The sequence below is a fragment of the Nothobranchius furzeri genome, chromosome 3 (assembly GCF_043380555.1).
Source record: "Nothobranchius furzeri strain GRZ-AD chromosome 3, NfurGRZ-RIMD1, whole genome shotgun sequence".
NCBI lineage: Eukaryota > Metazoa > Chordata > Actinopteri > Cyprinodontiformes > Nothobranchiidae > Nothobranchius > Nothobranchius furzeri.
In genome coordinates this window covers 87,972,182-87,997,173 of record NC_091743.1, presented here as the reverse complement: position 1 = coordinate 87,997,173, position 24,992 = coordinate 87,972,182, and the positions used below count along the sequence as shown (strand labels likewise).

Genomic DNA, 24,992 nt, shown 5'->3' with positions numbered 1-24,992 from the left:
CAGGATAACTGCATACATCTAAGAATGAATGGGTTTAGCCGTAAGCATCCGTTTCCAACAGTCTTCCCTCTACATTTGGGACTGGAGGCATAGATCTGGTGTTTTGTACACATGCAGTGGATAAGATCTTACTTGACAGGGAGGAGTTTTTGTGTGAGGTTGGGGGACTGTCCTCCGACCTGGCTGAGCTGCCTTGGGAAGTGCCTCAGGGATCGTTTTTGGCCCCACTATTTTTCTTCACCCCTACCCCTGGGTGAGCTATTCCGTAAACATGACGTGTCATTCCATCTATATGCTGACGATTGCCAGGTCATTTTTCCAATTAGGCGTGGTGGTTTATGCACCATTCAACCTTTGTTGGACTGCCTGGAGGACATCAAGCTATGGTTGGCTCAGAACTTCTTGCGTTTCAACGAACACAAGACTGAAGTAATTCTGTTTACGCCACCAAAGACCCTAGGGCTTGATTTTTCCACACTGGCACCGCATCAGACCTAGGGGTAAAGTTGGACGCAGAGCTCAGATTTGAGGCTCAAGTGAACGGAATCGTGAGATCTTGCTTCTTTCATCTACGCCGCTAAGCGAAAATTAAGCCTTTTCTGTCACGTAGTCATTTGGAAACTGTGATCCGTGCCTTTGTTACCTGCAGGCTGGATTATTGCAACTCGCTATATGTGGGGCTTAGGCAAGCTCCACTAGCACGCCTCCAGGCGGTTCAGAACTCGGCTGCTCGGTTGTTAACATCTACCAGGAGGTCTGAACATATTACACCAGTCCTACGTGCCTTGCATTGGCTCCCTGTCTCCTATCACATCAGGTTTAAGGTCATCCTGGTTGTGTTTAAGGCGTTAAACTCAGGGGCACCTAAATACCTTTCTGACATCATCCACCGACATGTCCCGGTGCGTTCCCTTAGGTCAGCTGACCAGAGACTATCAACCGTGCCCAGGTACAGCCTGAAGTCTCGTGGGAGGCGTACCTTTTCAGTGCTCGGACCAAGTCTCTGGAATGAGCTGCCAGCCGACGTAAAGCAGGCCAAATCACTGAAGACCTTTAAAAGCCGACTAGAAACGCATCTGTTCTCGCTGGCGTTTGGACATTGAAGTTGGGATTGCGTGGGCAGCGTCGCTTTGAATGTGTCTGGATCTGATTCTGGAAACAGCACTGATATGGATTGCAAACTTGTACTCGAGATTTCTTATTGTATTTTAAATGGTTATATGTCTGTTGTATTGCTGTGCTTGTCATTGGTGTACAGCGCTTCGTTTGTCCGTTTTGGGCGTGTGAAAGCGCTTTATAAATAAAGTTGGTTTGATTTGATGCAGGTAAAAGGAGGATGGAAAAGATCTGGCTCAAGTCAGGAGATTAAAGAAGAGTTTTCACTGCAGCTATTGCTGTGTCATACTTCTCCTGGAGCCTGAACTGAGCCCCCTTCACTCCCACTTTCCCACTCACTGTTCTTAGATCGCCTCCTCAGCCAGCATTCTGGGGCCTCCCTAATCACTTGCAGCAGGTGATGAAAAAAGACCTTTTTGCCTAGTTTTCTTCATTTAAATCGGTGTCTTAAGGATTTCCATTGCTTCTCTGCATTTGATCCCTCTTTCCTCCTATTTTTGTGTTTTTCTCTCAAGGAAAAATCTCCATTCCTTCTCTCCTACAGTTATATTCTTTCCCATTGTCCTCCTTTCTCCTTCCATCTTGATCACTGTCTCTGAGGTCCGTTTGTCTGGCAGCTTTAACTTCCCTGGTGGGAAGATGAATGTGTTGAGGGCAGCGGGGTGGCGCCATTGGGCTGACATTCTGGTCATTGATTGGCTGTTGAGCCTGGCACTGCTGGGTAACTGTAAATGCTGTAGGATTAATGAAGGAGGCACACTGGTGCTCATTCTTGATCATCTGCTTGCAGCACTCCGTGCAATCTGCCACAGAGTCTTAGAGCACTTTAGTCCCCAGCAGGATAACGGGAGGTTCAGCGCTGTGCCCACCACCCCACCTCATTTGTCATGGGAAGTTAGTTTTGCTGCAGTGGTGTAGTGTTGCTCTGAATGTCGCTTAAAGTGCTCAGCATAAATGAGTACACCCTCTTGAAAAAGCACAAATGTAATCAGCAGCTCGAAGAACAAAAGAACAGTCTCCAGAATGTTCACCAGGCTGGTTTAGTGAACACGTGTTTAACTCCATAACAAGAAATTAAGGTTAATAATAAAACTTGGATACAAAATCTGCAGTTTTACTAAAATTGACTGAAGCAGAAATGAATCCACCCCACAACTAAAACTACTACATCTAGAGTTTTGTGTGACCACCGTGGTTTCCAAGGACAGCACCAAGTCTTCTAGGCATGGAATGAACAAGATGGCGACAGATGACAACATCTGTCTGTTTCCGTTCTTCAAGGAGAACCTCTTCTAGAGCCTGGATGCTGGATGGAGAGTGATGCTCTACTTGCTGCTTCAGAGTTCCCCACAGGTGTTGGACTGGGTTCAGATCAGGAGACACACTTGTCCATCCAACCACCTTCACCCTGTTCTTCTTCAGAGATGCACCAGCAGCTTTAGATGTGTGTTCTGGCTCGCTGTCGTGTTGGAAAAGTGCACGACGACCACGTGCACGGAGTGATGGCAGCATCTTCTCCTTCAGTATAGAGCAGGACATTGTTGAGTTCATGATGCCGTCAATGAGATGCAGCTCCCCAACACCAGCAGCACTCACGCAGCCCACATAAGGACACCGCCACCACCATGCTTCCCTGTAGGCACCATGCTTTTCTCTTTGAAATCCTCGCCTTTACAACGCCGTACAGTTTTGAAACCATTAGTTCCAAAACCAGAGATGTTTGTCTCATCACTCCAGAGTCTAGAGTCCCAGTAGTCGTCATCTCTTCCAGCATGGGCCCTAGCTAATCCTAGGTGTGCTTTTTGTGCGTGGGCTTTAGGAGAGGCTTCCTTCGTGGACGATACCCATGCATGCCATTCCCCTGCAGCGTGCACCGTATGATGTCACAGGAAACGGTCACTCCAGTTCGGCTTTCTACTGCTTTAGCTAACTGCAGCAAACTTACATGGAGATTTTCTTCAACCCTTCTCATCAGAAGATGCTCCTGTCCAGATGTTAACTTCTGTGGACGGCCTGGACGTCTCAGTGAGATGGTCGCACTTCCATCTTTCATTGACTGATATGTAAAGCTTGACTTCTTGTAGCCTTCACCTTTTTTCCACGAGGAGCCGTTGCTGCCAGCATGAAGGGCTTTTCCCTGTTAGGTACTAGGGCTGTCGCGGTTGAGGAATTCCCCCTGCGGTGATTCAGGGTGGCTTAATATTGCGGTGTGCGATGTTATTGCAGCACTTTTTTTTTTATTGCGGTACTATCTAAACATAATGTTTACACATTTAAAAAAGGTTAAAAATTGCCGTGCCTTCTTCTATAACACTTTACTGAATGCAGATCAAAGGGCAGTAACAACACAGATCGTAGTAACGTTTGTTTCTCCGACAGTCGGAGTCCGACTGAACTTAAAAACAACAAAATTCAGGAGAAGGTAAAACTTTAAAATGCGTTTATTTATTTATTTATTTGCCGCTGGTGGCAGCTCTGTTTCGGCCAAGGACTCTGGCTGCGCAGCAGCTGACCTACTGAAAACCAAAGTGCTCCCAAAGGAGCGAAGTAACGTTTCGTTTTGATACCAGTGCAGCCATCCTTCTCAACATGCATCATTGAGTTGAACCAAGTTCAGTAATCGCGGTGGCCCATGATGCAGCGCGGTGGGTTTCTTCATATTGCGATATTTCATTTTTGTGGTTACCGTGACAGCCCTAGTAGGTAACGCCCTTTTATAGTCACCTGTCTGCTGGACACCTCTTACATGAATCCTTAGACTCACCTGTGGTTGAATGTCTGTTCATTTGAATCTTGTAGTCTTTAAGTGTGGCTTTTCTCCTGAGGCTATAATTGGAGTGGATTCATTGGGCTTGAATGGATTTGTTAGGAAATTCCCTTTTTCGTGTGTAAATTATTCCCGACTGAGTAGAGGAGACGAGCGGAGCACACAGAGGGCAAATGTTAATATTATTATATATTAGAGAGGAGAAACTTACAATGCTGACGGGTCTGGTCATTGTTGGCTAAGCTCTTTTTCTGGTAATGGCAGACTCTGATTCTGACGAGGAGGATTCCCCTTCTGAAGAAAATATCCACTCGTTCAGTGAGAAAGAAAATGACGCAGCAGCAGCAGCAAGAGTCCATGTGCTTCATGAGAGTAAACATGCTTCACACACACGAACCGTGATAGGCCATTTTCAGCTGCCACATTTTCTGTGCATAATAAAAACAAATAGCACCTTCACTTAAAATACCTGGGAGGGGTCTGATTTGCTTTACCCCCCCAAATGCCTTGATATGGCCCTGGGTGTGGGACTGAGTTCTGATGGTTACCTGAATTGTATCAAAAATATAAACAAGACGTAATTATAAATTATTTAATAAAAGTAAAAATGTGTGGTGGGATGAATCTACCTGCATTTTATTTTAAAAGACTTTTGTTTTCTTGTTATTTTACGTGATTATTTTCCTGTCCTGTCTATCTCGCATCTTCTTGCATCTCCTCGCAGTCCTCCAGAAATATTGTTTCCTGGCTTCCTAGTTTTTCACCTCCTAAGTTACTTTTTAACTAAGCAGATCAAAGCACCGCGCTGCAGAAGTAGCGGCGTGTGCGGCCGTGCCGGTGGTGTGAAGTCACCGAAGCGCGGGCGATGAGCTCCGCTGCAGTGGCAGAGCGCGTCAGGCACGGATAAAAGACAGAAATTACCAGAGAAGATGAGCAGACATGAACATTCCCTGTTAATTATGCATTATTTGTTGGCACCACTTTGACAATGTTACTGTGGCCGTGTGCAGGACGCAGCTGCCATGAGCGCATGAATAATCAGCTCTCTGCTGGATTTGTTTCGGGCTCCCCGGGTGTGTAGGTTGAGGGCTTCTAGTGGAGACTGTCGCCCTTTTAGGAGAACAGGCCTGTAATTTGAAGCCTGACCCCGGGTTTCCACGGGAGCCGTCAGCAGCACGTCATAGCTGCTGATAGGAACCGCTGTGGTCAACAGAACCTTTTCCACCGGAGCCGTCAGCAGCGCGAGTCGGCCGCGTCTCAGGAGCAGCATGTCGCGGCCTTTACGCGCCGGTTCTATTTTCTACGTGCGACGCCTCTGAAACGGGTCAAGTTCGACATTTTTGGGGAAGGAAAGACAGGAAATCGAACGCGGAAATGGAGAGAAGCTACCGAGATTTTCAGAATAAAGAACGTACTGCCTTCCGGTTGCTTTACCTTAAAAAAGGTTACTAACTGTGCGGCCCCGTGAGAAGTTATCACCTAGCTAGCGGTCTCCTTTGTTTTTCAGGTCCGTATTGGCGATTATAAAACGGACAGAACATAAAACACAAACCATGTTGTAGTTTTCTCCTGCTTGTTGTTGTGTTTACTGACGAAGTCACTCGTGTGACTTCGTGCTCTGTCGGTGACAGCCGCTCCCCTGCTGCTTCGCGTCTCGTGGGAAGGGCCACGCAGCAGCTTACGCGAGCAAGACGTGCCGCTGCAGTAACGTGCTGCTGACGGCTCCCGTGGAAACCCGGGGTGAGTCTGGTTAGGGAAGAAACGTCCGATCCCAGAAACCACATGATCTGGAATAGGGCTGCACAATATATCGTAAATATATCGTTATCGCGATACCAGCATGCACAATATGCATATCGCAAAGAACAGATAAAAATCGCAATGAATGGTCAGCTCAAATGTTTGCTACACATAACGCATTCTGTCCATCAAATGGAAGCATGATGTTTTTTTTAACAACTAAATAAAGCTCTTCACCCATTTGGCCAACTGGGTGGGTTCTCATAGGTTAGATGCCCGCCTCCGAGGTGGATGGCACTTAATTTGGATGGTTAGCAAACACCTGAGTTAGCTTTGCTCTGCTCTTTCTGCTGATTCTGCTTTTCCCGGGATCCACTGATTGCCTTTTCTTGTTCCTTTTCCCTTTCCTCACATCTTTTGCGTTTCTCATTTTTATGATTTTTTATTTATTTGTTTTGATTATTTTTGTTGCTGAGTTAAGTTTTTATTTATCGCAAGTAATATCGGCATCGCAATATTAATCATTGTTATCGAATATCGCAGGTTTTCCTAATATCGAGCAGCCCTAATCCGGACCGATTTCCTATCATGTGGTTGGATGTGGACACCCCTAAAGCAGACAACTGTTTATCAGTGGAGAATGAATTTCATTAGAATATCTTTCTCTTTAGTTCTACATTTTACCCCCTTTGTGACTCTTTTTTGACCCTTTTCCAGGCAGATGTTCTTCCTTGTTGTAGATCGCTGTAAATAAAAAGTTTTAGTCACTCTCTTGTTTTGTGCAGCACAGTGTAACTGTGGTTGAACCCATGCTGTTCCACCAAGGTTAGTGACCTCTGTAAACACCTAGAGCACGGGTCCTCAATTATAATAGTCCCAGGGCCACACACAAAACGACCCAGAAGCAAGAGGGCCGGGGGGGGGGGGGTTGTTGCTGCTGCTGCTGCTTGTATCGCTGGCTGTAACTCACATAACACACAAGCTTGCAATATAAAGCAGGACAACACCTGTCCCCCTCCAGCTCAGCTGTGTGACTGCACTAACCTGTCCTGTGTGACCCTCACCATGTTACCCTCATGTCCATGCTGTCTCTGGAGGAGCAGATAGGAGACGAGATCTCCTGTAACTTCAAATGAACCAAAGCTTCCTCCCAGTTTCTCTTTCAGCTGAATTTAACATCAGTTTATCATCATGAGACAAAAGAATAAAGTGGAACAAGAACTTCCATCTTCTATTTCTCTCTACTTTTAACTTCTCCGAGTCCCTAAATAAAAAAGACAGATGATCACGCAGCAGCCGCCGTCATTGACCCCGCCCCCTCCCCAAGACCGGACCTCCCGACATCACAGCACTCGGTCTGACTGAGCGCTTCCAGGAGAAACAATAATGAAATTATGAAACTAATAACGCGTGTTTGGAGGAACGTCCTCCGATCCTCTCTCTTGTGTGAGCAGACAGTCTCGCTCTGTCTCAGTCGCTGATCGAGCGAGCGAGCGTGCCGTGCGACAACCCGCTCAATTAACCTAATTTACCGCCCAAATCCAACAGAACCAGTCGGGCTGATTCGGTTTGGGTTCGGTCTCAGTCAGGTTACAACTCCAGCGCTCAGCCCTGCAGTACCACAATAAGGCAGACCAACGTTTCCTACCCGGTAAACGTGGAGAACACCGCTCTGACAGATCCGGATGCCGCGCTGGTGCCGCCGTTAAAATAACAAAACTCCATTCCACTATAACTGATTATGGCTGCTCTTCTATGATGCAGAATCGTTTATGCCCGCATCTCGATGCATCGATTATTTGATTATTTTCCTCAGCTCTATCCTACACCTCCCGGTCGGCCGTCAGGGGTGGGGGTGGGGGGTGCGCGCGGTGTTTGGAGGCCACAAAGAGAGGGCTCGCAGGCCGGACGTGGCCCGCGGGCCACCATTTGCCAACCACTGACCTAGAGGAATGAGGGTGATCCTACCTATTGGTGTATCGGCCTGGGAGCTGATTTATTGTTGAATCTGGAGTCCAACCAAAGGAAGGAAGCTGAAACATGTGGAACAGTGCGTGATGGATAGGAGGGGATCCAAAGCTAAGGGTCTGGAACTGGCGTCCGGAACCAGAGGAAGGGGGCAGAGATGGTCAGACAGATTATACCATTTAAAGACTGTTACAGGCACAAACACACTCTGTCAGTTAACTTCCTTCCTATGCGTGGAGCCATGTTGATGGATGAAAACACTGTGTACACACACACACACACACGCACACACACACGCGCGCACACACACACACACACCATAGCAATGTTGTGTTAACCCCTGGCCCACCTGAGGGTTAAAAACACACAGAGCTTCAACTTGGATTTGACCTCATTCTGATGAATGAGCTGTAGTCTGCTCTTCCTCCATTCAGAGCAGAAATACGGATCGCTGACTTCTTGCGCTACAGCCGAGTTATTTTATTAAACAATTAGAAAAGTAAATTAGTAAAAGAAGATGGAAAATACTTTATTTTTGCTCCAGGACCGAGTGTGTTCTGCACAGAGGCTGTTCTGTGCAGCGGGATGAGAGACTTTCAGGGGAGCAGCTATGATCCAATCATCTAGAATGGGGACCACCAGTCTGTGAAGAGCATTCCAACAATATAGAGACAAAAATGTCAGACACACCTCAAATATAGATGTTTGCGTCAGACGTCTGAGGGTGCCCACCCTGCTTAGTGGATTTGTCAGTCCTCTTGAAAGCAAGGTGGAGTACCACACCAAGTGAATGAAGCTGAAATGTGGGAACGTCAGTGAACGGTACCAATCAATCAATCAATCAATCAATCAATCAATCAATCAATCAAATCAATTTTATTTGTAGAGCACCTTCCACAACGTTATGAGAAGCCCAAGGTGCTGAACAGCATCATCATAAAAACATTCCCAGTACCTGGGCATGAGAGCAAGATAAAAACATAAAATCGTAAAATAAGCAAGCAGTATTACAAATACAGAGAGGTAACAGAATGAGACTAATCAATTAAAAACAAATGGTGGACAAATAAGATCAAGCATCCTGATCAAAAAGAAGAAGTATTAAAACCATAATGTCTGGGCAATTCAATGAACCCTAGCGCTGAAAAGCTATCATGTAGAAATGAGTCTTTAGACGAGACTTAAAGACTTGAAGGGACGGCGCCTGCCGAATGCTCAATGGCAATTCATTCCAACAGAGTTGGAGCCAAAACAGAAAATGCACGATAACCCCTCGATCGATATTTCGACCGGGGGACCACCAGACGTCGCTGCTCGGCTGAGCAAAGAGACCGAGATGGAACATACTTGTGCAAAAGTGCAGTAATGTACCAGACTTGCGGTTCTCTGTTTTTGTACAGGAGCAATCCTCACCCATTCATCAAAGTCCTGGAGAACAGAGTGGACTGCTGGCCAGCTCTGCAGTTGGAGATTGATGACTTAATCTGTCAGGCTGTTAACAGGTACAGGTTAACGGTATAGCCTGTGGCCTATACCATAGATATGCAATAAATATATAACAGGAAGCACTGTATGAGTGTGAGTGAATGGGCACTATGTGGGTGTGAACCATTTACAGCTCATTTATTTGACAGAAACCAAAGTAGCTACATCACCTTGCTGGTTCCCTTCCTTCGGTACCTGTACTGCGAGCCTCAGAGGCAGCCTCAGCACGCCCCTCTCCGTCAGAGTCTCCTCAGGGTGCTGCTACCCACAACGCCTCGGGCTGGAGCAGTGCCAGCCTCGCCAGCGTCTGACAGTCTGCTGCTCTGTCTGTGTCAGCTGGTTCCTCACATGCAGGTGACACTTGTTCTTTTTATTTAAACTATTAAATAATTTAGCGTCTAGGGCAACGAGAGTCCTGGAAGATGGAAGCATCTCCTGTTTAACTTTACCTTGTGTAAATACTGATGTTAAAAGGGGTCGACGTATTAACAGGAACTCTAGTCTAGGCCTAAAACACCCGAACATGTAGTCATGATAAAATATGGCCCCCACTTTTGGCCAACACTACCTACTTTTATCCATTAGAAAAAAACAATTCTTATTGCTACCAACGGGAACAAATGTGGTCCTTCACAAAGCCGCTTCAACAAAAACTTTAAAGAGAAAGCTTGTTGGGGTAGTTTTTAAACTATGACAGAAACCGTTTAGAGTAACGTGTTTAATTTTACTCATCCAGAACACCTAAAATACTAAACGCAGTCTCTATTAAGAGGTAATCGATGGGTACCGAATTCGGTACTTTTTAAGTTACCCATCCGAGCACCGATTCACGTCATTTGAAACGGTGCCTCGTTTCGGTACCCGTCCTTCATAACGAGACAGCTGCGCAAGAGCGTTATGTCGGTCGCTGCGAGCGAGTTGTAAACAGAGCAGCATGGTAGAAAGAACGCACGCTAAAGCTTGGGTCCACTTCACTAAATGTGATGGGTAACTGGGTGATGATGAAACCAGCGACAACGATCTAAGTGAGACATCCTCATCTTAATCTGATCCAGCAGCTAAATAAACTGTTTAAGATAACGTTAGCTTGATAAATTAGCTTCCATTGCCACCATTGTTATCAGCTAATGGTGCGTTCGCTTTCTCCTCGGAAATTCTAACTTCCCAGTAGGAAAAATCTAATGAAAAAGGACGGTGTCGTTACAGGATCTGCTCGGGTGCAAGATCGACTCGGGGTCCTTTGACTGCTGATGACGTCAAAGTAGTTGATTGGCTGAACATGAACCTTATGGAATTACGTAATCACGTTACGTTGTTATCATGTTACGTTGGTCCAGGCAAATTTTTCTGTTGGAAAGATGGACAACTTTTACAAAGAAATCCATCATTACCTCTTTGAAAATACACTTTTAGCATAGAGCTGCATGTATATTAGGGCTGAACGATTAACTGCACGTGCAATTAAATTGCGATGTGACAAAAGGAGATTTTCTAATCGCAAAAGCTGCAATTTGGCAACGAGTGGTTAGCGCAATGCTAATATACATGGAAAAACCCTTAGGAATGCTAATGCTAATATCACCGATTACATTATTACAAATTATGAATTAGAAACGTGCCAAATGATTACATTTGGAGTCTAATAGAAAGTAAAACTACCATCAATCAAATAAGTACAGACAGGTATTTTAGTAAAGCCAGAAAACTTTTAACTCCAGAGTTTTGGCTAGCAGCTATGAGCGTAACTGAACTACGCATGGACAAGACGTCAAAAACTCTAAACACAAAATACTTCAATAAACGGGACACACTTCTTTCCTGCAAATACAATTTCACAGGTGTTGCTAATACCTATGATCCTTCAAGGGATGTGCTCAAAGAGGAGTTCAACATTATGAATAAAATAGTGTTTTATTTTACAAATACCATTATAAACACAAACTTACATCGTAAGAAACATTATTTTAATAACGAAACAGCTAAATTCTTTCCAACAGTATAAAGATGTGTAGTGTATTTTGTCCGAGTGGGTTTGCCGTACTTTGACGTCATCGGCAGTCGAAGGACCCCGAGCCGATCTCGCCCCGAGCAGATCCTGTACTGACACGGGCAAAAGGAATGAAGATACACAGTAAATTTAGTTCACAGTAAAGATGTTTGCTTCAGTTTAATTATCAGCTTATAAAACTACAAGGACGATGTTAAAATACAAACAGTTGAATGTTATTTATCGTGATATTTATCAAATATGGTTATATATTGAGAAAAATATATATTTAATTATAAAAGAGAATTAAAATATTAAACACTCAAAAGTATCTAAAATTGGTACTGTTAGGTACCGGTATCGATTCCTAGGTACCGGGAATTAGTACCGAATCGATTCAAATGTCAAAGGTACCACTGAACATGAAGCCATTGACTCTGTTCTGAACTAATTTGATAAAAACAGAAATATATTTCACGTAAATCCTTTTTTATTCTTCCCAAACACAGGTGCAGGGTAGAATGAGACGGCAGGTTTCCAGACCTGTATGACAGTGGGCAGACGCTTAGTGCTGGCCCTGCTGGTTTGTGGTGATTCTTGGTTTGTGTCTGGTGTGCCTACAGCTGGACTGTGTGGAGGCGGTTCTGGAGCTCTGTGGGTTTGTCAGCGCTTTGCTTCCGACTCTTATTGAGGCTCCTGGAGAGTTCTGGGTAAAAGAGAGAGCTGGACTAGTTCTGCTGCTGCTCTGTGCGTGTGAGCAATGCCTGAAACTAAACGGAGACTGCAGATCGCTCCTCCTGCTAATACAACAGCTCTCGCCTGCCTGCAAACAGGTTTGTCTTCATCACATGCTGTTGGAGTTGATTCATCTCATTTTGATTTCTGCCTCTAAATCTGTGTGTGTGTGTGTGCGTGTGTGTGTGTGTGTAGGATCTGCCAGTGGATGAGCTGATGATGGGCATAGCCCTGCTCCTGCTTGAGGCCCCTGCAGCACAGCAGAGCTGCTTGCTTAGTCTTGGTACGACAGGAACCGGAACACACAACTTGAACAAAAACACCCGTTATTTTCTTGTTTTTGTATGAACGTATTGACAGAAATGATCCATTTGTGGTTCACACTGATATGATTATTAGAGATTTGATTGACTGGAAAATATCTTGAACAGGTCACTGAGCCTTTTAGTGTATGTTACTGCAAACTTCCCATTCCGAAACCCTCACAGATTTATTATTTGTGCGTCGATCAGAAAGAGTCACTAAAAGGTTAATAAGACTGGGTAATCGGATCATAAAGCAATCGTTCTTTTGAGGAAACTCCTGAATTAACATTTCAGCATATAGATTCACAACCTCGTGTTCTTTGGTGTCACCCCAAAATTCCTCCATCTCCGCTCCGCTCCGGCACGAACTCCGCAGCATAAACGGTCCCGTTGTGGTAAATCAGAGCTGTTACACTACTGCGGCCGTGCGACGTAGTGCGCCGCCCGCCGTTCCGCCAACCGGCAAAAATAGGATCGATTCTATTTTTGCCGGACGCCGGAGCACCTCCGCAGTCAATGGACAGAAATCACAACGGCCCAACAGGAAAAGGAGCAAGCACAACTTCCGTTATTTCACAATAAATCGATAAACAAAAAGCGGTTTTTATTTCTTATGCACAGGTTTAACAACTTTTAACAACTATCGATGGTGGTTGAACTTTAAATGCACAAAAATAAGCCATAAATACAGTTTCTAGTCACACTTTGTTGATCCAGACACTGCTGATCTCTCAACACAAATGATGGGCAGATTAAACTGTTCATTTCGATGGTTCTCCCACACAACGGGTGTTTGGATCTAACTTCCGCGTTTATTGCTCGGACTGTATCGCAAGATCTCGAAAATCCTGCGCATGCCTGTTTGCGCACCTCAGGTCTCCGCACCGGGGCGGAGCCGTTGTAGAGCGGGTACCAGTAAAAATTGAGTTCGGAAGCGAGCGGCAGCGGAAAGCGGGGGCGGAGTGGAGATAGTGGTATTTTGGGGTTAGTATTACAGGTGAAACTGGAAGAATGAGAACATGGTGCAACAGTCTGTTTGTGTCAGTTCTACTTAGACTGAGAGACCACCTAATGTCACAGTATCGGTTGGAGGAGGAGTAGGACCCAAAATGCAGCACGAGATGAATGAGGCAGAGGTGGAAGATAAAATAAAAATCCTTTATTTTGGAGCAATCCTTGAAGGCAGGGAGCAAAAACACCAAAAATCAAAAACAAACGCTCGAGAACTAGAAACACTCGAAACTAGAGAGGAGAACGAGACGAGACTGACAGGGAACAATGGACCAACGCAACACAGAGACACAGACAGGGTTTTATACACTGGGGAAGACGAGAGGAAGATGAATTTCAGGTGTGTGGGGAGAGAGAGAGCAGGTGAACACAATTACTAATTAGGGAGGTAACAAACATGACCTAAGAATAAAAACTAAAGACAAGAAGAGCAGGAGCTTAACTAATAATCTAGGGGGGAAGCTGAAACTAGAGGAAAACACTACAGAAAGAAATACTACAGGGGCGTAACTAAAAGGGGGCCAAGGGAGTACAGGACCTGGGAGGGGGAAGCCCGTGGAGGGAAACCTAGAGGGCTGAAGATCTGGGGGCAAATGGGGAACACCAGGAGACACATGAGGGCGCTAGGAGACACAAAAGGAGAACCTAGAGAGGGATGGAGAACATAAGAAGAAACTTGAGGGGAGACGCAGACTCAGACCATGATACCTAAAGGCTCAGGAACCCTTACAGGTGTTTAGTATTCATTTGCTGATTAGAGTGTGACACCTTGAGTCTAAAATATTGAACCTTTTCTCTTGTCTGAGATTTTGAATGTGAGGTTTTCATAAGCTGTACGCCATAATCAGATAAAGGCTTAAAATATTTGAATTAGCCAGTAACAAGTCTGTCTCATTTATCAGTTTCACCTTTTAAGTCGAGTCATTGAAATAAATAAAGTTTTGCACCATATTCTACTTTTTGGAGTTTCACCCGTCCCAAAGGTGAACGCTAAAACTTTTTTGTTAAATCAAGAATAAAACTAAAAAACTTTTCAAGACAGGTTTCAGTAGTTCTGTGCTACGATGATAGACTAAGGTAATGACGTTTCTATTTTTTAATACAATCACTCTAACATAAAGTAATTTCTGTGGTTTTATTCTTGACATTTTCAGTACCTTCCAGAATGAAGCGTTTCTGGCCCCGCCCACACATGCCCTGACCGGCTGGGCGTTTATCACAATAGAAATGCAGCAATGTGGGTCACATTGCTGCATTCTCAGCAACGGCCTTAGGCCTGGTTTATACTTTTCCTTCAGCTCGGGTGTGGAGTCGTGCTCACCCATTGATGGAGACGACTTCCTGTCACTCCTCTGTTGCCTGAGGAGCCTTGTAGTCATGTCTCTGTTCCACGATTGGGCATTAACTATTGGGTATTAATATTGTGTTTATGCATTTCATTTTAAATGACCTGTATTTGATTTAGCGTCTTCTAGGGTTTTACAACCACCCAAGGTGCATTACAACGCAGTCATTTACACACACACACACACACACACACACACACACACACACACACACGCGCGTTCATGCTGGCGTGATGAGCTACAGTGTAGCCGCAGCTTCTCTAGCCCTTGTAGATTTTCAGATGTCACTTAGAAAACCTGAGCTGTGTTGTTTGTTGGCTGAAAGCGTCAGAGCTAGAGCTCATGCATGTGAAGTCTGAGCTCCGGGTGAACTTGTCGGGTTTTCCGTCTCACTGCAGGATGACGATTTTGACCATAAAACATTCCCAGGTTGACGGACAGTAACTCTGCTGTCCACCTCTCCCATCATGACACAATTAAGGCTACGGACTGTTGTTCACTCGAGTTTTATTAGCCGTCTCGGACGACTTTAGGTTGTTACTGTGGGTCTAGGTGGTATTAGTAACCGTGACACTTTAATCAGCTCTTTATTCTGTCTGTTTCAGCGCTGGAGTTGGCCCCTGAGCAGACAGAGCTGTTGCCCTGGCTCAGTCCGGTTCTGGTTCTTCCGGTGCTGCAGCTTCTCTGCTTTTCCAGCCTCACCGAGCCACTGGCTGAGCCAACAACACACAACTTGAACACCAATCTCGGCCGCAGCTTGTTACGCAGCATCAGCAAACCAACAGCTGAAGCTCCACAGGTAGCTGCTTATCTAAAGTTATGCTGATGCCTGTTCGGAGGCATCAATCCTAACTGAAGAAGAAGAAGCAGGCTTCCGTTTCCTCTCAGGTTGTTAGCCATTAGGAAGTTCGATGGTTTATTGCATGTTGTCTAACTTTTGACACGCGAATCGTGATTGACACAAAACCAAAGTGTGTGTTAATGTTGAGTGAATCAAACTAAAGTTAGTTTATTTTGTGGTTTCCTGTTGATGTGAAATAAAATGCTGCCGTCCTACAAACCAAATACTCCTAGTGGTTCTTCATTCACTGTTTTTCTGTTGCCTGAACTTCAGACCTGAACCGGGACTCGTGCTTTGAAGCTGAGGGATTAAAGCATGTTGTGTTTCCACCTCAGCCTGGCCCTGTGGCGGTGCTTCCTCTCAGCCCCTGGTACAGCCAGCTCCGCGCAGCTTTGTCCGTGCTTGGCAAGGTCGCCCACAGTCCAGCTGCAGCTGTTGATTGGCTGCTGACGGTCAACTCGACCCTGACCTCCAACCAGCGCTTGTCGTCCTCCCTCACTCTCATGGTGGCCTACCTGATCATCACTGGCGAGGCTGATGTTTGCCACCTGGCTCTGAGAGCAAGTCAAGCCATTGCTGCGGCCGACCCCTGCCAGGTAGAAAACCACACAGTCGATACTGTACACTAAATACGAAACAGTCACAGATTCATGCGTTAGCTACTCTGTTCACCTGTGGATGGAGATTCTTAGACATAACTTTGGTGATCGGGGTTATTTTTCTGTTGCATCAGAAGGTGCAGGACGATTCTGGACAGTTGGAAGAATGTCCAGAGGCTTGGATATTAATGCTGTTGTGTAAGAGAGTGGTGGGAGTCTGGTCCCACGGTCTGTGGTCTTAAGTTCACGAGGCTTGAATAGATGAACTGTGTGTCCTGGATGAAGGTACTGAAATCCCTTCATCAACAAGCCCAGTCGATCTACTCTGCTGAGACCGGCATCGTGAGCTCTAGATTTACTGAAGAGGAATAAAATCATCACACAGGAGTTCAGGCGGTAACGGGCGAACAGATGTGAACTTTGCTCGGGTGTCCCGTGTGTGCTGGAGGCGACCGAAACCCAGAGTGCCTCTGAGAACGGGACTTCATTACAAACAAAAACAGAAAGTTACTCTTCTATCTGCTCTTTTCCAAGTTACACCAGCCCGTACACAACAGCTTTCTTCACATTTGAAAATCCTGACTTTAACCCTTTGAGGAGCTCACGTGTTGAAGTTCTCCTGCACACAGCAGCTGTAACCTGAAGCTGATGAGTACGTTGTAGCCCTCCCTCCTCTGTCTCTGACTCTAGAAGTTTCCTACTGAGAGCTTAAACCTTTAGCTGTTTGCAGAAGACAATCCCACTGCCGTCGTCGTCTTCCTCCGCTTATCCGGGTCCGAGTCTCGGGGGCAGCATCCCAACTAGGGAGCTCCAGACCGTCCTCTCCCCAGCCACCTCCACCAGCTCCTCCGGCAGGACCCCAAGGCGTTCCCGGAGCAGAATGGAGATGTAACCTCTCCAACGGGTCCTGGGTCGACCCGGGGGCCTCCGAAACACCTCCCCGGGGAGGCGTCCAGGAGGCATCCTGACCAGATGCCCAAACCACCTCAACTGACTCCTTTCGATCCGGAGGAGCAGCGGTTCTACTCCGAGTCTCAACTCAACTCAACTCAACTTTATTTATAAATCGCGCCTTACAGGCAAAAAGATGCCACCAAGGCGCTACACTGATCAAATAAAAACATAAAACATTAAGTCCAGAAAATAAAACATTGTATCACACGATACAGATAAAAATACAATGAGTAAAATCGCTATAAGTAAAACAATAAAACTAGTTAGGAAGGTTAAAAGACAGGTCATAAAAATATGTTTTTAGCCTTGCCTTAAAAACCGCAACAGAGGTGGAGGCCCTTATGCTGAGAGGAAGCTTATTCCAAAGCTTAGGACCTGCCACAGCAAAAGCCCTATCACCACGTGTCTTTAGACGTGTTCTTGGGACCGAGAGGAGCATGAAGTTCTCCGAGTGGAGTGACCGTGAAGGGGTGTATGGTTGAAGTAGTGACACCAAGTAAGGAGGGGCCAAACCATTTAACGTTTTAAAAAGTAGTAAAAGTATCTTAAAATGAATCCTAACATCAACGGGCAGCCAGTGAAGCGCAGCCAGGACAGGAGTTATGTGGTCAAACTTGCGCCTGCCCTCTAAAAATCTGGCAGCAGCATTCTGGACCATTTGCAACCTGGCTATTGAGCTCTTGCTCACACCGAATAGAACAGAGTTTCAGTAGTCCAATCGCACCGTAATAAAAGCATGGACCACCGTCTCAAGATCATGACGTGACAGAAACGGTTTGATCTTTGCCAGCCGACGAAGGTGGAAAAAGGAGGAGGAGATCACTCCATTGATGTGGGTATCAAAACTAAGGGCGCTATCCAGTTTAACACCAAGATTAGTCACCGATGTAGTCAGCTGTCCCTTAAATGACCCACAGTCAGTTAGGGAAGAGTCACAATGTCTGCTTGGAGCAAACAATATAGCCTCTGTTTTCTGATCATTTAGGCTCAGAACATTTTCAGTCATCCAGGTCTTGATCTCCCTCAAACAGTTTGTAAGAATAGAAATAGAGAGACCACTTGACGTGTTCAGAGGCAGGTACAGCTGACAATCGTCAGCATAAAGGTGGAATTGAACTCCAAGCTCACGACAGATGTCACCTAAGGGCAGAAAGTAAATAGAAAACAACAAAGGTCCCAATATCGAGCCCTGTGGTACCCCCCAAGGTAGATCAGAGTACTCTGAGGAATAACTTCCCATCCTAACACACATTTTTCTATTTGTCAGGTATGATCTAAACCATTCCAGGGCTAACCCTGAAGACGGTGAAGCAGCACTTCATGATCTATCGTGTCAAAGGCTGCCGTGAGGTCCAGCAGAAGTAACAACACAGAATTACCGCTATCAGTCGCTAGATAGATGTCATTGAGCACTCTAACCAGAGCAGTCTCCGTGCTGTGTAGAGCTCTGAAGCCAGACTGGAAAGTCTCAGAAATGGCATTCTCGTCCATAAAAACCAAGAGCTGGTGGTAAACACATTTCTCTAGCACCTTACTCAAGAAAGGAAGTCCCTCCCGAATGTCCGAGCTCCTCACCCTATCTCTAAGGCTGAGCCCGGCCACCCTACGGAGGAAACTCATTTCGGCCGCTTGTATCCGCGATCTCGTTCTTTCGGTCATTACCCAAAGCTCATGACCATAGGTGAGGATTGGGACGTAGATCGACTGGTAAATGGAGAGCCTGGCTTTCTGGCTCAGCTCCCTCTTCACCACGACAGATCGGCTCAGCGTCCGCATCACTGCAGACGCCGAACCAATCCGCCTGTCGACCTCCCGATCCCTCCTACCCTCACTGGTGAACAAGACCCCGAGATACTTAAACTCCTCCACTTGAGGTAGGACCTCTCTCCCGACCTAGCCACCCTTTCCCGGTCGAGAACCCACTGCAGTCGCTTCATATTAGTGGCAGAACAGTTTTGTTTCTCCTGCTGGCGTTCAAACTGATCAGATGAGATCAGAGACAACATCTCCCTGCCTTCAGCTGCTGAACTCTGATGTTGGATGGAGAGACATTTAAACAGACAAGCCTCCTTGTCCCTCAGGACTGTAAATTGAGCTGCAGAAGATGATGCGAAGTATCACAGCGAGGTCGGATTCTCATTACTCAGTTCTCTGATACGCCTCGTTGGATTCCCCTGCTGCTCTAATTGCTCCCAGAATGCTGCTTGTGTTTTCGGTTTTGATGCAGTCGTTGGAGGTTGTTGGCAGCTCTGAGTATGCTGGATGTCCTTGAATGACCTTGCTCTTTATTAGGTTATGAGGACATAATGGAGCTCTCTGTAGACACCGGAGGTGGTGAGACGTGGCCGGATTTGTACGTTTGAAGGGTTTGGGGTCAGGAACGTGTGTTTTGGTGTAAAATCAGATTAAAGGACACCTGCGGTTCTCTGTAACCTCCCTCGCTCTCCAGACATGCAGGTGAAGTAGTTGCTATGCAACGACAGGAATGATGTTTAATGTGTATTATAACCCTTTAAGCGCCAAAGTCGCAGAATTGCGACAAGCAGCAATGTTGGATTTAATAAGCCACAGCAGCAGAAATGAGCCCTCATGCAGTTAATATGTTACACTGCAAGGTGGCAGACACCTGTAACTTCAATCCAAGCAGCATTTGTGGGTGTGTTACTATTCAAATTTATGGAGTATTTAGCGCTCGAACCCCGCCCACCAGTCGCAGAGCCGCGGGGGTTGTCAGAGCGAGTGAGTGGTAGTCAGTGTTGGGAACGTTACTTTAAAAAAGTAATTAGTTATAGTTACTGATTACTTTGTCAAAAAAGTAACTCAGTTACTAACTGAGTTAGAAGATCATAAAAGTAACTAATTACCAACAAAAGTAACTACTACTAGTTACTTTTTTCATTAAAGAATGCAAGAATTACTACAATAGTAAAATATAAATGACTAATGACTGAACGTAATAAAATGTATGTCCAAATGTTTTATATAAACCTGAATAATTTAAACAAATACACACTTAACAGGAGGAACTACTAATAGGAACATTACACTAATCTAGACTATTAAAAGGTCACTGTGTGATATTTAACAAAAACCCAATCAGCTAAAATTTAAAATTGCAAATAGAAACACCTGCAAAGATTCCCGAGCCTTTAAACAGTCTCTCAGTCTAGTTAAATTACAGAAATAAATGTAATTTTGCACAGTATTCTAATTTTTCCAGCTTCACATAATTGTGTGTTTTTACTAGCATTTCTGTTGCTGCTAATCTAGTAACGGTTAAATAAATAAATAAATATCCTTTAAAATGACACTAGAAGAGGCACAAGCCTGATGGAGGACTTAAATGTACTAACCTGGGTCAGACCCACCCACAGAAGAGCTGAAGCTGGGTGGTAAACACACACAGGTAGTTCTAATAACACCTGAGCTCCATGACGTCTGAGACTGATGCATCAGTGTTACAGCGGGACTAAAGACATGATCAGAAACAGGTTACAGCTGGATGATCTAGGAAGGTAGAAGATCAGGATGTCTGAGCGGTGAACAGGTGAGCGGACCTTCAGGACGTCCCGCTGTCACGCTAAGAACACGGCTGCAGACCCGCAGATTCGCTGCTGCAGCAACAAATCTGCGGGGGGTCTGCAGCCGTAGATATTCATCACGTCTTCCTCGTTCTTCACGGCCGTGACGCACTTGCATGAAAACATCTACCTCTTTAGCTCCTGATCAGCTGATGACAGCTTCAACACACCGCGCTGCTTCACGCACGCTTTTTCTTATCAGTAACAGAAACGACGTTTTGATAAAAGAAGACGTAATTAATTAGTTTGCTCGTTACAGAAAGAAATATTTTTTATTAACGCGGTTATTTTAAACAGAGTTATTCCCGTTGCGTCTACAGCAGGCAGCGACTGAGACAGTGAGGGTCTCCGCCCACCCGGCCAATCATCATCGTGTTTGTAAGTGCGTTACCGACACCTTTCTCTCCCTGGCTGCAGCTGAAGTGTGGCGGTCAGAAAGCCTCACGCTGTTGCTCAACGTTCAACAAGCACATAGTAATGCACAACCTTCCGTCCCCAGTAACGGCAACGGCGGGAAAAGTAATTAATTAGATTATTCCGTTACCTATAAAAGAACGCCGTTAGAAACGCCGTTATACTTAAATGGCGTTACTCCCAACACTGGTGGTAGTGCTGACGAAGCTCTTCGTCTAGTCCTGGCAGATTCGGATTCGGAGGAAGAATATTTCCTTTCCGAGGACGATCTGCCGTCTTCTAGCGAGATGGGAAGTGTTACATCAGCGCGCAGCAACAGGGAGTCTGACAACGCGGTTACACAAACCGCCCGTCCAGCCCTTACCCGGTCCGATGTTCTGCGTCACCGTGTCCGTGGTCGGGGAAAGAGACGTGGCGGGGGGGCTGGAGCAGCTGTACTGGGTCTGATCCTTCACTCCACCGTGCTGGGGAAGGTGATCGGTGATGGGCCGGTGAAAACTCCGCTGGTGATCGATTCAGCCCCGGGGGGTGTAAACCGCGGGAAATGCAGCAGGAGGGGGAGGAACCGCCTGCTAGCAGGGGGGTGGCCCAACACAGCCTCAGTGACAATAATAATGATGATGGCTGGGTTAGTTTGGGAGAAGAGGAACGGTATTCCAAGTGGATCAGGCATTTTGATGAGCCAGTTGGACACTGTGGAGACGGGGATACATAGGAATGTGTGTATATGTATCATAAACAATAACAACAGTAAGAAAATAAGACAAAAAAAATCAGCAAATGTGATGCAATCCAATATGGCTGCCACCTGATGACGTCATAATATGCAAACTATGTGAGAGAATTTGTTCCTATCACAAAATTCGGCTCATACTGAAGATTTCTCTAATTTACAATATTCCTCTATCTCTAACCAGATTTAAGCTACGAGCTCTTTAAATAGTGATATAAAAACTCTTATTTTACTGAAAACACTCTGGCGCCTAAAGGGTTAAGGTTCTTCTGCTGCAGAGCTCTGACATGGACTTATCTGTCCTGAATGTCTACGTTGGATGTCTGATGCTTTAGTTAGCTAGAGAGGTGTAGAACAATCTCGGTTTCATCTTTGAAGAGAGGCAGCCACTAAGGTAGTCATTGTTTAGCACACAGCACCCCTTGCTGGAGGTACTGATAACTACATGTCAGCTCAGATCGGTGAGGAGAAGCTGATCAGAGCCACGGAAATGTGAATTATATGATTACTATGACAGCAGAACCATCTACAGCATGTAGTTTTTATGTACCTGGAGGGTGTTCACAAACTTTACATGCTGCAGATGAGTTCTGGCCTTCACCATGAACATCCTGGAAGCTACCTCCTTATAATGTTTTACTCTGACTCTGTCTTCAGGCTCCCTCCATTCTTTCCGTTGTGCTCTTCAAGATGTCAAAGGAGAAAAGTCCAGGTCTCATTCACGCCTGTCTCAACTGCCTGCCACACCTTGGGACTCATAAGGTAGCAGCAGCAAGCGTGCTTGACATTCAGTGTTGGTGCAGAGCTCCGCGGAGGTGTTTTGCTGTGTTTGCAGTCGTGTGCTCTGCTATTTCAGCTCTGTGTCCCCATGGTGCTGCAGACTCTACACACACTGGCCTCTGATTCCAAACTCAGAGCGGTGTCGATGCGCCTAATGACAGCTCTGTGGAAAAAACAGGTCTGGTGTAAAGCCTAGCATCACTGCTAACAGCTTTGTCCGATTAGACCGTCTGTCAAAGTGTTGTCTTTTTGTTTGTCTGTCCCTGAAGGACCGGGTTTATCCAGAGCTGCAGTGTCTGCTCAGCCTGAAGGAGCCCAGGGAGCTGGTGGGGCAGGACACTCAGTGGGAGCAGATCCTGGCCAGAGCTGCCTGCCTCAGGGACGTCTGTAGAGAGAGGTCACTGCACAAACGCTGGAACTTCTGACCACAGGCTGATATGTGGGAAAACAAAATGATGCATGTTGCATCTGTTCAGTAGCACACAGAAATGCCGCCGAAAATCTGCCGAACCATTAGAACCAACTTATAGTTCTGGAGATTTCTTTCAGACTTGATGTTTTAAGAAGTGACATTTTTACGAGGCAACGCTAGCTGAAGATCATAGGTTACAAAGCAAACCGTGCCACAATATTCAGTCCTAGTCCACACGTAGCCGGGTTTTTTTTTTTAAAAACGAATATCCGCCCCTCTAAAAACTTGCATCCACACCACCTCGTTTTAAAAAAAACTCTGTCCACACGTACCTGGATAAATACGTTGTTAAGGACGTGCCAGACCTGTAGGCGGCAGTACTTCCCCCGTTCTTAACCTCGTCCTTCGTCTGTGGTCTTCCACAAGGAGCAGTAATTCCACTTGCAAAAACAAACAAGCAGAAAGCGCTTGGACAATTGATAAAGCGAGCGCAGCTCTGAGGGCATCCATGCTGTCGGCTAGTGTAAACACAGGTCGCACACGTGATGTCAGCATTTTCTTGTCGCGGAAAGTGACGTTGCGGACCTTAAAACTCCGGTTTTGTCCGTCCACACGCAGACACCCAAAACGGAGAAAACGCAGATCTTCACTTTGGCCGGAGTTTTTAAAAAGATCCGTTTTCGTGTGAAAAAACTCCGTTTTCGTGTGGATGACAGGCCAAAACGTAGAAAAATATCTACGTTTTGGCAGATCCCCGACTACGTGTGGACAGGGCCTTAGACTGTTGGAGGGAAACAGACTCCCAGGGGAGTTCTGCTGTGTGGTGGAGTTGCTAATGCTAACGGTTAGCTTCTACTAGCCAAGACGCTCTCTGCTGTTTCCTGGACGTTAAACCAACAACAGCCTTCCCCGTCGTGAGTCCATGAATGTTAGTGACAGTGTGACGTAGATCTGTCAGGATTTTCTCATCCTAGAGTTTCTCCGTCTGTTTTCACCCAACCACTCAATAACAGCCCCAAGCGTGCTCCGTCACCAAGCCCTCCCCTCCCAAACCCAAACAGACCGACGCCTCAGCACGGAGTGGTGGAGGAAATGGTTCTGAGAAAAGGTTGCAGTACTTAGTCAGCGTGGCAATATTTTCAAGTCTTGACAAAAGCCTACCCTAGTGGTTTGCAAAATTAGCAGAGAATCAACAAAAATCAAGTCTGGAACGCAGTCAGCTTGCATTATAAAGTAACGGCATAAAATGGCTGCTCTTAAAGTTTATTCTCTGCATTTCTTTTCATAAAGTTTTAATAATTATTGCTATCAGTCAGTCAGATTTATTTTTATCAGTAAGCTTTTTTTTCTATTTTGCCCATCCCTACTTCTCAGTGAAGAACCTCTCCAAGAATGAATGACATGAAACACGGATGCTCTTGGGCTTTATGTGACGTTTTTAGGGATTTGTCTTTCACAGGCCGTACCAGCACGGGGGGGACATGCTAGCTGCCCTTTCTTTCACTCTGAAGCAGAGCAGCCGACCAGACCTGGTGACCCCAGCTGCTCTGGCCCTGCAGGCCCTCCAGGAGCTGTGCAGAGCAGAGGTAGCCCACCTGGACACGGCTGTCCTGACATCGATGCATATCACAGCTGATACAGCCCACCGCTGCCACTGAGATAACGGGGACGTTATTCCCATCACCTGTTCTTTTAGGTTGTGGACATCATTTCCACCTGGAAGAGTCTTGGTCCTGAGCTGAGCTGTGACACCCGTCCACTGATGATTAAAGCCATAGCCGAGCTTCTGTCGCTGGTTCCCCAGCTCGCCGTGAAGTCAGAGGACTATGAGGTTCTGACTCACTGGTTCTTTTTATTGGCTCCCACATCATGACATCACTGTGTCTGTCGGTTTACGTTTGACCAGAGTTAAAAGGCCCGAGTCCCTTTCACGGCTCTGGCTAGCCCCGGCAAAAGCAGAGTTAGATAATTACGAGTCTGACTAAATTAAATGTTTGTTTATCGTTTCTTGTAACAACAGCGGTTGTGGTGAAGTTCAGCATCTCCTAAAGTTTCCTCAGAGCAGATGCCTTTGCACGTTCTGATCCTACACGGGACACTAATGCAGGTCAAGTGCTGCTGGCGGCGGTCGGAGGGACCGGTGGCGCTAGTGCTCGGCAGCCTCTCCTCTGTCAGTGCCCCCCAGGGCAGCTGTGGCTACATCGTAGCTCATCCCCAC

General features: G+C 46.0%; 1 protein-coding gene across 1 annotated transcript in view; it reads left to right on the top strand.

The window, feature by feature from the left end:
• The window catches only part of focad (focadhesin), an 83,679-nt gene that overhangs the window by 22,311 nt on the left and 36,376 nt on the right, over positions 1–24,992 (top strand). The window contains exons 6-16 of the mRNA XM_015958191.3: positions 8,992–9,093; positions 9,226–9,430; positions 11,687–11,896; positions 11,994–12,081; positions 15,066–15,259; positions 15,637–15,897; positions 22,240–22,344; positions 22,439–22,540; positions 22,632–22,759; positions 24,234–24,360; positions 24,471–24,605. Of these exons, the coding sequence (XP_015813677.1) occupies positions 8,992–9,093; positions 9,226–9,430; positions 11,687–11,896; positions 11,994–12,081; positions 15,066–15,259; positions 15,637–15,897; positions 22,240–22,344; positions 22,439–22,540; positions 22,632–22,759; positions 24,234–24,360; positions 24,471–24,605 (1,657 nt within the window). The remainder of the gene's footprint in view (positions 1–8,991; positions 9,094–9,225; positions 9,431–11,686; positions 11,897–11,993; positions 12,082–15,065; positions 15,260–15,636; positions 15,898–22,239; positions 22,345–22,438; positions 22,541–22,631; positions 22,760–24,233; positions 24,361–24,470; positions 24,606–24,992) is intronic.